The 12,254-nt window shown below is 46.1% G+C and overlaps 1 protein-coding gene across 2 annotated transcripts in view; it reads left to right on the top strand.

The window, feature by feature from the left end:
• The window catches only part of ASTN1 (astrotactin 1), a 283,553-nt gene extending 276,612 nt beyond the window's left edge, over positions 1 to 6,941 (top strand). For both annotated transcript variants that reach the window (XM_036916747.2, XM_036916748.2), the window contains exon 23: positions 3,385 to 6,941. In XM_036916747.2, coding sequence (XP_036772642.2) covers positions 3,385 to 3,622 — 238 coding nt within the window. In that variant the 3' untranslated portion in view covers positions 3,623 to 6,941. The remainder of the gene's footprint in view (positions 1 to 3,384) is intronic.
• Positions 6,942 to 12,254: the final 5,313 nt, after the last annotated feature.

Below are 12,254 nucleotides of genomic sequence, written 5' to 3'. Positions count from 1 at the left end.
AATTTACTAGTACTCCATATCCACAGCTTTTAGGTCAGACAGCCCAGATGGAGTTCTTGGAAAGAAAAGGATGGGGAAAATGTCTGGAGAATCACCTTTCTTTTGTTCCATTCATCATAGCTATATATTGCTGTTTTGAGAAAAACAGATTTCCTTGGAAATATCAGAATTTTCAGATAGATGTGGTGATGAAGCCTTTCATTTGGAATGTTGGTACCTATATGTCCCCAAATTATGTAGGTGTTCATAAAGAAAAAAAAATAGGGCAAGGACTGTAATAATAGAAAAAAGAAAGAAAAATGAAGGTAATCCACACAGTAGAGTCATCTGACGATAAAGAGTTCTTGCACTCCTGCCAACAGGACTGAACAGAAGTATCACCCAAAAGTCCTCCCATCCATCTGAACGCTGACCAAAACTGGAGGAGACCCGGCCTCAGTGTCCTCTTGTGACTTGAAATGATCACTAGAAGACCATGGTTCAGGATATTCCCCCCAGGTTTCTTACTTTTGAAGGAAGGGGGAAATTTAGGATTTTCTTCCTGAAATACAATGATTTTATATGGAATGTCAGGATGAATCTTTCTGCTTGCCAAAAATTATTTCCTGAATTTTTATAAAGGTTGGTAGTCCTCAGGCAAACAGATACCACTGCTATGGATTAGGACACAGAGGAAGATATATAGGGGACTTTTAATTTGTTTTCTCTCAGTTTTGGTAAAAAGCAAACCCTGTGTTAGGAAGTAGATACATATTAAGAAATACCCTCTTTGCTCCATACCATATCATTACTCCTGCCCTTATTATTGCTCATACCTGATGCGGTCCCCTCTCCTCAGCTCTCTCCCCAATTTCGCCTGCCTTCCAGCTCTCCCTCCACACCCTTCTTCCCCTCTGCTAACCACCCCCTTTTCCTCCTTCCTTCCTTCTGACATTTATTGTGTGTGTGTGTGTGTGTGTGTGTGTGTGTGTATATAAATATATACTTCTTTGTTAGGGAACATAAATGTCACAATTTGAATAACACTAACATTGCATATATCATCTTGATTTCCAAGGGTATTTGGGTTGCTTTAAAATTTTCTTTCTTGTAACTCAAGCGTCAGAAGAAAAATTGGTTAATGAAATAAGTAAGTGGGGCAGAAATGTAGATGTCACTGTAAAGTGAGGCCTGCTGCTGACAATACACTCTCTTCCTAAAACTCTCCTCCCTGGAGACTTTTCAGGTATAAACCTTGTTTTCCAAAGCTATATATTAGAAAACGGGGTGTAACTTCATGAGTGCGTGGAAAATAAGTTTTGCTCCTCAGTGTCGTGGATCTCAGGGTGGACCACAGGAAAAGAAGAGTCCTCTGCCTGGAGACGTGTCAGCCTGCTTTGGGATTGGCTGTGAGAAGAAATAGAAAAGAGTCTGTGGGGGGCACACTTCCTGCGAGCAGGCAGAAAGGATGCCCTCCCGTCAGGTCGGTGAAGTCCAATCCATTAAAATTCTTGGAGGCCTCCAGATTGAGTTATGTGTTCAAATACTTTGAGAACAACACTTGTTGCTTTGCTACTAAGAAAAAAAGAGGCCACAGTCTCTGAGAAGGACAAGGCAGACCCAAATTAATTATTAAATATAAAAGTGATCAATGAAGGTAGCCACAGAGATGCCATGGGCTCATCAGATCCTTCCATTGGAAAGGATGGTGAGGATGCACTCCTGTGCCCATTTCTTGATGATGTAGAGGCTGTCTTCACTCTTCCCTCACTCCCCCTTCCCCGACCTTCCAAGAATTTGTCAGCAACTAATGACATGCAGCAGGATAGACTTAGAGGACGGGCCACCTAAGGCCCGGTCGACGAGGACTTTTGGGAAGTTTGCTTGGCTAAACTGCGGGGCTGACGGGCAGAGGGCAGACCACCTGTGTAAGATGCTCTTTAGTCGGCAGGCAGAGTGTTTGATTTCCTCCGACCCACCACGGTAGCTGGAGAAATTATGACCGCCCTACTGATGACCTCATACTCTCTTAGCTCCTTAACTTTGCTGCTGAAGCCGCACCCCTTTCCTCTGGCAGCCATCCCTGCCCCTCTCACAGAGTGCCCTCCTCGGAATGCCGGGCCGTCAGCCCTGTGATGCTCGTTGCCAGGACAGAAGGGGAGGAATGAATGGATGTGGTTACCATTCTTTGAAAGTTCATTCGAAAGGGGGGTGCACAACCTTCCAGTTTCTGGAAAGAATTTCTGATTAGATTAGAAAAGAGAGGTTAATAAATACTGCAAGAGGTGCTGTTCACTGGGCCCTCCAGAGCAGCACTTTACATGAGCTTGTTCAAATAAGGGCAGCTTCCTGGTGTCTGGTCACTTAGGTCTTTGAAGAGTGAGAAGAACGTAGCCAAATGAGGGAACAATGCTCCTCCCCTCATCCTACGTGTTCAGGGTCCCGGCAAGGAGGCTCTGAGAACAGCCTGTCGGGCCGCCCCTGTCTCTGACGCCAGGAATGGGCACCGGGAGGAAGGCCACGAAGCAGTAGATAGACTGTGGTGACAGCCCATTCCCCCACCATGTAGAGAGGTGATCACTCTCTCTTCTTGGGGGGGTCACTCCTTTTCAGTATATGTGCACTTGGGGCTCTCTCGCTCTCCTCAGCCCTGATCAGTGGCAGCTCAGGTGCCCTCCCATCACCTCCTTTCCCGCTCTTTTGGTTAGGGCCCCAGAACAAGGGCCTCCTGACTTTCCACAGGAGATGGTGGGATGGAGCAGGAACTCACCTGGCAGTTCATTAGGTAATCTGTGCCACTGAGAGCCTGTCTTGTCCCCTAAAACCAGGCTGAGCCAGTGGGCACCCAGGGCATATTGTTGTCCTCTCCCCATGACTCTGGAATTACCTCGGTGCAGGCACAATTAGTTACATTTGATATCCCCTGAAGTTCTGTATATAGGCGGCTTCTAGTCAGTTCAGAAATAGCTTTGAAAAAGGAAACATTGTCAAACATATTACCTGTCACTTAATGATGATAAATTACTGGCTTTAAAGAAAATTGATTTGATTTGTCTTACAAAACTGCCAACTCTACAATTTTAAAAGGTGTAAATCCCCACTAAAATATTTTGTTATTTCCTCTTCTTTATTTTTCCTTATTGCATTTTGCTTCTCTGTTCCACTTTGGTGCCCACCCCACTTTGCACAGTCGTCCTACTTATTCATTCATTCATTCATTCATTCATTCACCCAGTTGCCGGACAAGTATTTAAGACAGACTCTGGTTCAAAGTGCCAGAGAGAGAACAGCAAACACACCAGGCTCTGCTCTTTTGAAGTTCAAAGTCTCGCCCTCATGGTGGCTATTTGTCCTTTCCTACCTCTCCTCTTTCTGACCTAAATATCCTCCGTGCTTGATCTGTAGGAAAGCCGGGCTCATCCTTTCCCAGCTTGGGGATCTCAGCAGTTGGTGCAACGGACTCCTTCAGGAACCCAAGATAAGCCTGCGACGCAGCTCCCTCAAGTACCTGGGCTGCCGCTACAGCGAGATCAAGCCCTACGGACTTGACTGGTCAGAGCTCAGCCGGGACCTCAGGAAGACGTGCGAGGAGCAGACGCTGAGCATCCCCTACAACGATTACGGGGACAGCGAAGACATCTAGTACCGTGATACCAGACAGTGGCTGCCAAACCGAAGTAGGAGACAGGAGGGGGATATCTGGGTGTGTGTGTGGATTTTTAATATTTTTTAATGGAACATTAAAACCTCTAAATCAGGGAGAGGTAACATTTAACCCAGGGAGAAATGACCCTTCTCCCTGCAGAACGTTTTTGGTATGATGTTCTCCACCTGTGCAATCAGGAAACCTGCCAGCCAGCAGCTGCATGCAGAGCCATCTGTCTTTAGGGGATGACTCTGAGGTGTGTTTTGCTGCTGATTTGTTTCGTTCATTTCTTTTTTTCCCAAGAGATTCATCAAAATGCTCAAGAGTTCTGTCATGCTTCCCGTGAGAGGTTGAGGGGCCCTGTACTCACCCTGAGGCCATTACAACTGGGGACAGAGATGAGGCCAGAATGTTGGTAGCAGGCTGGCCTCAGGCCCCAAGCCTTAGGAAGCATCTCACTTTGGGAGTCTAACCTCTGCTCACAGAGAAAGACAAGAAAATGGGCAGGTGGTCCCTCTGCAGGGCTGGTGTGTTCCCCTCAGAACTTCTTATTGCTGTCTTCACACCTCACAGTGAATTGGCCCCCCTTATGGGCCCCTTTGGGCCACTGGGATTTTTATGGTTCTCACCTTTTCAAGACTGGACTGGAACGCATTCTCCCTCTGGCAGGTCTCTGCTCTCCCCTCCAAACATTATGATCTGCAAGAGGAAACACAACGCTGCCTGTCAAATGCACCATCAGAGCGGTCTACCTGGGAGACTAGATTCCAGCCCACACTCTAGAGAAGAAGTGGAGTTTATTATTTGTAAAATCTCCTGTGCCTGCAGGATGAACTTCTCCAGACACCAATATGCACCACATGTCTGGATTCTCTTTCATGTTCCAGCCACTTTCTCTGGACGGATAATGGCTGATGTCTGCTCTGATCCAGGTGTTAATATGTCCATGTCAGTGTTTTAATGAACTAAAGCTATTACTGATCACAGAAACCTTCTGTGCATTGCCCCCTTGCTAAATCTGCTTAATTATGTTGCTAGTTTTGCAAATCATTTCTCTGGGCAACCATCAACGGGAGAATGCCACCATTTCACCTCCTGTCTAGTTGCAGGAAAGAGCAGAGATTCTGTGCAGGCAAGCTCCCCTGACTGCAGGTAAGGGCCAGGCCCATTTTTCTGCTCCACTGCCTGAGTGTTGGCATGGGCATATGGTGGCCCAGCTAACAGGAAGCACAGCCTTTCAGACACAGCTTTGCAGGGCCATGTGGACCAGTGATGTCCTTAGCTGCCCACACACACCTCCAAGGCCAGAACACACACTCTCAGCCACTCTGCCTTTGCCCAGGGCTCCTCATTGGAAACATGTGAGAAAGGTCAGGAAGGAGATGCAGGAACTCTAAAGCATGTCACTGAGCTCTATTGGTCTTTTTCTAAATAGTAATGACAGATCACATTCCCCGAGTGCTTACTGTGTACCAGATGCTGCTCTAAGCACAGCATATCATCGAGTTCCTGAGACAAGCTCCCTGCCCCAAGGAAGTGCTATTCTTGGCTCCACTTCAGTGATGAGCAAACTGAGGAAAGAGGTTAGGCAGGCAACTTTCAAAATGCCTCCTTTACTCTCTGCCTGTGCTATGGTGTGCATTCAGGCTGTCAGATTCCAGGGCACAGGATTTTAACCCTCTGCCACCCTCAGCCCTGTTTTCATTATTGCCTGTGACATGCAGCTGTCTGAGCTCTGAGCTCCAGGGGGACCTGCCCAGAAAGATTTCCCTTTCTCCCACCTGCGTGGTATGGAAGTGCCCAAGTGCAGCGGGAGGAGGAGCCATGGTGCGCCCTGACCTCTGCAGCTGGAACACCCTTTGGCACCACCGGGACTGCAGCTCAGGCCTCCCGCTCGGGTGCCTGGAAGCGCGCCTGGGAGAGGGCTGCCCTGCAGACGCTCTCACACCCCTCCCAGCCCCTCCCCGCCCCTTTCCAAAGAAAGACTAAAAGTTCTCTTTGGTGCCCTGGGAGCACATGCTTCATTGCCTCCCCTGCTTGCAGAGCAAAGGCTAGGAGAAAGCTCGGCCATCCCACCTGGGTCCGTGGAGGGCCTCAGGTAAAAGGCCTCAAGGGACATTTCTTGCCATCACCAGAGAGGGAGATGCTAGAGGCAGCTGGCCACTAGCAGATGGGGCTGTCAAGGCCAAGGGAGGAGCATCTGAGCTGCTACTATGTGCCTGTCCTTCGCTCAAGTCTGCACAGAAAATGGTCTACCCAGCATGATGGGAGGTCGAGGCTGTTGCCGCATTCCCGCCCTAGAGGTGGGTGAGATGCGAGCCACTGGGCCAGGGAGGGAATGCAAGGAGCGGCAACAGGGTCACCCTTTTCTGTCCCCTCCTGTTTAATTAAAATAAAAGAGGCTATCTCCTTCTCCCCACCTCCTCCCAGCCCCCAAACCCCTCCGCCCCGTTTTCATCTGCTTTCCCTTTGTCTTCTCCTGTCAGTGACCCTCCCTCCTTTGCCCCTTCGTTCTCCTCGCCTGTCTTTCCCTTCAGTGTCCCCTCATGTCCTCCTCACTGCACCCTTGTGTGCATGCACAGCCACACACATGCACACCCACCCACACGCTATGCAGGCACTTACCCACCCACACAGCACACACTCACACACACACGCACACGCTACCCATATACACTACACACACACACACACACACACACACACACACACACACACACAACCCCAGTGTCTGGGTCCTTCTTCTTTAAAGTTAAGAGGAAGGTCAACATGAATGGGGCAGGAGATAGACTTAAGGTGCCCTGAGGATTTACCTGGAAGATTTTTGCCCTAGGAAGACACTACCCATCACAGTCGGATGACATTTCCCAAGGCTTGCCTGGAGGAACCCACCCTGACTAGAAAGAGTGACGGTACTGGGCCAGCACGAACCTCAAGTTTCCAAGCCGCCAGACAGTCTTAAGGGGTCTGATTTCTACCAATGCTCTCCCAGTGCCAGGGCTCCCTGCAAGCCTGCGGTGTTCCCTCTGGAATGGACCCGACCCCTTCTACTAGGATTAGGTCTTTGACTGAGTGTGCCATCGTTTCCCATGGAGCTGGGTCCATTCGTTATTTTTAGTTAACCACACTTCTTGATATTCAATGTTCTATTAAAAAACTGAGTGTGAAAAAAAAATCCACTTTACTACTATAGAAGGAAGAAACAATATAATGTGACCAACTTCAGGTATAACAGTATTGTTTAAAGACAATTAATGTACGATTATAAAAAAAATGAGATAATCAACTAAGTAATAAACAAAGCTGTTAGTAAGTGTCGGGTGTGTGGATATTCCCTTGTCTCTTTCAATAATCAGAGTGATATGTCTTGGGGAATTGTTACCATTTTAAATGTCTCATCTTAGATTCCAGGTACATGAGCCTCATAACCCATCATCCCAACTAGAAAAAAAATGAGACACTTCACAGAAAATTATAAGCTTGTTGTTATGTAGTAGTGTGTCTCATCTTCTGCCACTTTTGAAATAATCAGCTAATGAAATGTATTAATTGTGTATCTGCTGGATTGCAGACACCATGCACGGGGCAGAGAATATGCTGGGGAGTAAGACAAGCTTGTTCTCCACTGCAGAGCATGGCGTTGTTTGGGGAGAAGTTAGACATTGAACCCGTTGTCACAAGTGTGAAGAGAACTGGGACAGAGAAGTACAGGATGCTATGGGAGTTGCTGAAATTTATCTTCAGGTAGCTCAGAAGAATGCAAATGGCCCTCCCTGACACCTCCTGTCTTGCATTCTGTAGAGGCATTTGGGATAGGCTGGCTATTATAAAATGCTTCTTGGTGGGTAGACCAAACACTCAATCTCTGTTTCTCTCCACAGTGTAACTCTAAATAGATGTTATCTCTGCCTCCACCAAAACATGTGATTCCCTTTATCTTCAATAACCAGATAGTAAGTACCTGTGTGCTTACAGGGCCTCTTGAAAAGGAATGGTGAGAGGTCTTTTCCTGTGCAAGCAGGATCTACAAGAAGAAGGCAAGACTGTGGCAGTTTTAAAACATGGGCAAAATTTCTTTGACGCCTCTTCTGTCCACAAATGTGTTCTACTATCTCTGTCTCTAAATCGGGGCAGGCTTATTATGACTGTTTTAACCAATAGATTATGATGGAAGCGACACTATGAGGCTTCCAAGGCTGAAACCTAAAAGGTCCTGGGATTCCTGCCTTCTCTAGAACTCTTGCTCTTGGAGCTTTGAACCATCACATAAGAAATCTGAGGCTATCATGATGCAGTCACGTGTAAGCTCTGCAGTCCACAGTCCTGGCTGAGCTCAACCTTCTTGATATTCCTGCTGAGATACCAGACATGGAAATGAAGTTGTCTTGGGCCCTCAAGACTAGTCTGTCAATGTCATGTCACAAGGAAGAGAAGAATCACCCTGTCAAGCCCTGCCTGAATTCCTGACCCTCCAAATTATGCAACATAATGCAGTGGTTATTGTCTTAAAGCACTGAGGGGGCCTGCTAAATAAAGGGGATCTGGTCAGGGGCCAACGATGGCTATTCCAGCCACCCAGTGATGAAGCAGCTAGGCAAGCCCTGTCCTGGGCGTGAATTCACCATGAAAAGGAGAGGAAAATGTGTGCAGGCTGAGCTACATATGTATAACATCTCTCTCACCCATAAGGTGTGTCTCTGCTCCAACGGGGGGGGGAGGGCAAAAAAGAAGGGTGAGCACTTTCTGAGTGGGTGACCCTCAGGAGCCTAGATGGAAACCCTGGGAGGGAGACCAGCAAAAGAAAGAGAAGGGAAAAGACAATTTGGGGCAAAGAAGAAATATTGGAAGGGAAGGGCTTCTTCCAATTACTTTTTCTGTCCTTTGCATTTGGAACTTCCTGGATGTGAATGGGCATACCTGACACTTAATGGGTGCCAGGCACCATGTTAAACACTAACTACAAAATATTCCTTGATCTTCACTGCAATTCTGTGCAATTAATACCGTTAAAGAGAAAACTGAGTCTCAGAGACTTTATATAACTTACCCAAGTTCACAGCCAAGTGGCAGTACAAACATTTCACCCAAGGGCTATGTGACTCAAACCATTCTACATTATTGCCACTCCTACTAATAAGCTTGTTTCCCACTGAGTTTGCTAGTGAGGGAAAACTCCTCCCATTGAGATATTTACGAATCACTGGCCAACCACTCTATGTCAGGCAATAAGAGAGAAGATGGCTAGATCAGTGTAAACCTGCCAATGTCACCAAGAAAACAAGTTAGGTGCACAGCTGGTTTCCACGAGCAGAGTGTATTGTCACTTTTGGTTTGCTTGATGGTTTGGCTTGCCTTTTTGTCAGTCACATGAGTATAAAGCAGAACCAAGAACTGTGACCTGGCCATATGGGTTCAACGTGCCCTATGTTAGGCTTTCATGGGCTTTCGGACTGTTCTGCGTTCTGCATGCATCTATGATAACACCCAATACTTGGGGAATAAAAGCCTACTGCCTCTAAGGACAGCACAACTTGGTATGTTGATCCACGACCCAGCCCGGATTTTAACAACCTCCTGTTTCCTAACCCTGCTCCCATCAGGGTCTCCTATTTTATTGTCTTTTCAACTGAACCCATTAATGAGCAGGTTAGTGTCAAATGAAACCTCAGTGTTTTGTAGAATAACTGACAATTACTCTTGATACATATGGGACTCCCAGACTTGACTCATGTCTGCACTATTCCAAAGTGAGAAAAAAAGCAAAAAAAGCAAACCTTTTCTCTGGTACTTTGAACTTTGTAGTGTGTGTGGTAATTGGATTGATTCCTGTAGGGCTGGACAGGTTTTGACATCTGGTTTCTTCACCAAAACTGCCTTTTGTTAGAGTTTATGAATATGCTGGTTCACACAGGGCTATGAATTGGTATAATTGATTCCCTACTACCTTTCCCAGTAGGAGAACCTCAGCCATATTCAGTGCTTAAAATTAGGAGCAAGTTCCTTTATTTGGAATAATTCAAATGTCCTGTGATCCTGAGGCATTGCTGTGTAATGAATCAGACCTGCCAACTCAAGGGATGAAACCACCTCACACCGTGTCCTCGTGATGTCTCAGAATGTCAGGGCCCATGGATTAGGTGAGGATGGACATGCCCTGACTGCATTTTGTCCTAGTGGCTGTGGGATATAGCATGGTAACGTACACACTCCTCAGAAGCCAACTGCCCTTTTATCCTCAGATCCATTTCCCAACCTCTGCGGCTCTGCTCTGTGTCATGGAGAGCTGACTCTTGCAAACTACATTTCCCAGACTCCCTAGTCAACAGGCTTCCAGCCTGGTGGACAGTGGGCGGTGCTTATGGAAGGTAGGAAGACAGGAATAGGGAGGAAGTCAGGGGCCTTCTCGCTCGCTCTCTGGGTTGGGTGGTGTCAAGCATCTCCTCTGGGATTTCAGCTGCCTCTCTGGCCTCAGAACTCCTCCAGCAAGCTCCCAGCATGCTTTCAGCTCCCTTCTGGAGGCACCGACCCCTGAGTGTCAGTAGGACTCTCTCCTCACCTCAAAGCAGTGGCTGCTTCCTGCCACCGATAATCTCTGGGTTACCCCTCACCCCCCACGATTCCCAATTCTCCGATTCTCCATATGTCTTCTCTGTTATTCCAAAGACTTTCTAATTGGCTTTCCATTTTTAATTTCCTCTATTGAATTACCTAAAATGTGCTCTGCTTTCCTGACTGGGTCTTAACTAATACATACTTTAAATTACAAATTACTATATCATTTGGCACAGGAATTTTGTAACCCTTTTGGGTCTGAATGACAATCTGGGAGATGAAATTTTGATGCAAAGTCTGGAAGTTTCTATGAACTCTAAGATTGGTTGCAGGGATGGCAAATAAGTTTCCACCCAAGTGCTAAATTTAATCAAGTGGAATAGGCTGCCTGTGACTTGAAAAGGATTTGTAGGGTGGATCTGTATCTAGTCAGAAAGAATGGTGAGATCCATGATCAGTGCCTGATAGGGTATGGGATTGGTGAATGTGGCCCATGCATTTGTTTTCCCTAATTTATAGGAGTGAAATAGGCTCAGAATACTGGAATCAGGACTGTCCAGGAAAACCTATTATGTGTGCATCATATATATAACTTACATTTTATATAACTTACATATACAAAAGTGAATATAGCTTCATTGTGCATTGATAATGAAAATAGAGGGAGAAAACAATACATATTTCTGAGAACTTCCGGTCCCATTAATTACTACATGATCAATTTCAAAGCATTTCATTATGTTTCTGAACCGTCATTTTCATTTCCAGATTAGTCTTTTAAAATAGTCTTACTGTTGTTAATTTGGTATTTTACATAGCATGAAACAAAGGATTTCAGTCTCTATCTGTTTTTGCAATTTGAAGAGTGTGTCAGGATTTAGTCAAGATTTCGACAGAATTTTAAAGAGGGATTTGATTAAAATATATTGGAGGATTAAAAAACAAAAAACACTTAAAACATTGACATAGTGCAGAGGTGTTAATAACAAGGCAGGAGGCATCTGTTACTCCTGAGCTGGGAGAACAAAGCAAGTTGGCTGAACAGAAAAGGGATGCCCTGGCGGGGGGGAGGCCATTTACCTGTTGCTGGAACTTCTTTGTGGGATCATAATGAGCTGGTTCTTCAAACCCACAAAGATGGAGAGAGTAATGAGCTACTGCCACCGTGGTGAAGCCGTCGTGGATGCTGCTGACAGGAACGCAAGCACAGAGAGGAAGCAATCCCTTCTCCCGCCTTCTTCCGTCCTGCCTCCCTCTAGCGCCCCCTAATGATAAAACCTAACATGGAACTGACTGACAAAAAGTGTTCTGAGGGCAGCACTACAGAGTACTAACAGGTGGGTGTGAGCTGAGCAACAACAGCTTCATAACTGGCACAAGCAGCCTGCAGATTGAAGGATGGTGCTTTTGGAAGCACTTATCCTGGGATGCAACTAGTAGGTATTCAACAATATAGGAGCTCCTGGGCCCTCTTCAGTGTTTCTTAGACCCTGAAACAGATTCAGACTTGTCACTGGTATTACCCAGGTGTTTTCTCTTGACAACATTGTAGGGTTGCAAGAAAACATGTTCTGGGTTCATACTATGCATTCTTTATTATGTGACAAAGATCCTTTCATATCTTTAAAATTGAGTTTGCTTCCTCAAAAAGGTTTTTACCATTTATTTGAGATTGCTTTTGTTGCTGAAGATGCTATTGTTTTTAATAGGAAGTAACATATATTGATTGCTTATAATGTGCCAGATCCCATCCAAGCAATTTTACCTGGCTTTTCTTGTCCAATTCTCCCTGAAACCCGATGTACAAATACTGCTACTATCTACATTTTACAGACAAGAACACTCAGACTTGGAGATCTCTGGTACCTGGCCCAAGGCCGTACATACAGCAGGTAAGGATGGGAGCCAGAGTGTATCGTGTTGCCACTCTACAGTGCTGCCAGGTGGCCTTCATAATCACCTGCCCATCATTCCTGGGACCCAGAACCCATATTAGGTCAACACGGTGATCGAATTGAACTAACAGCAAAGTTTTACCCAACAAGATTTTTTGTCTGTTTGATGTTTTGCTGGGGCA

This window comes from Manis pentadactyla, chromosome 9 (assembly GCF_030020395.1).
Source record: "Manis pentadactyla isolate mManPen7 chromosome 9, mManPen7.hap1, whole genome shotgun sequence".
In the NCBI taxonomy this organism is placed as follows: Eukaryota; Metazoa; Chordata; class Mammalia; order Pholidota; family Manidae; genus Manis; species Manis pentadactyla.
Note: the sequence above shows the minus strand (reverse complement) of the source record. Positions and strands in the feature narration are given on the sequence as shown.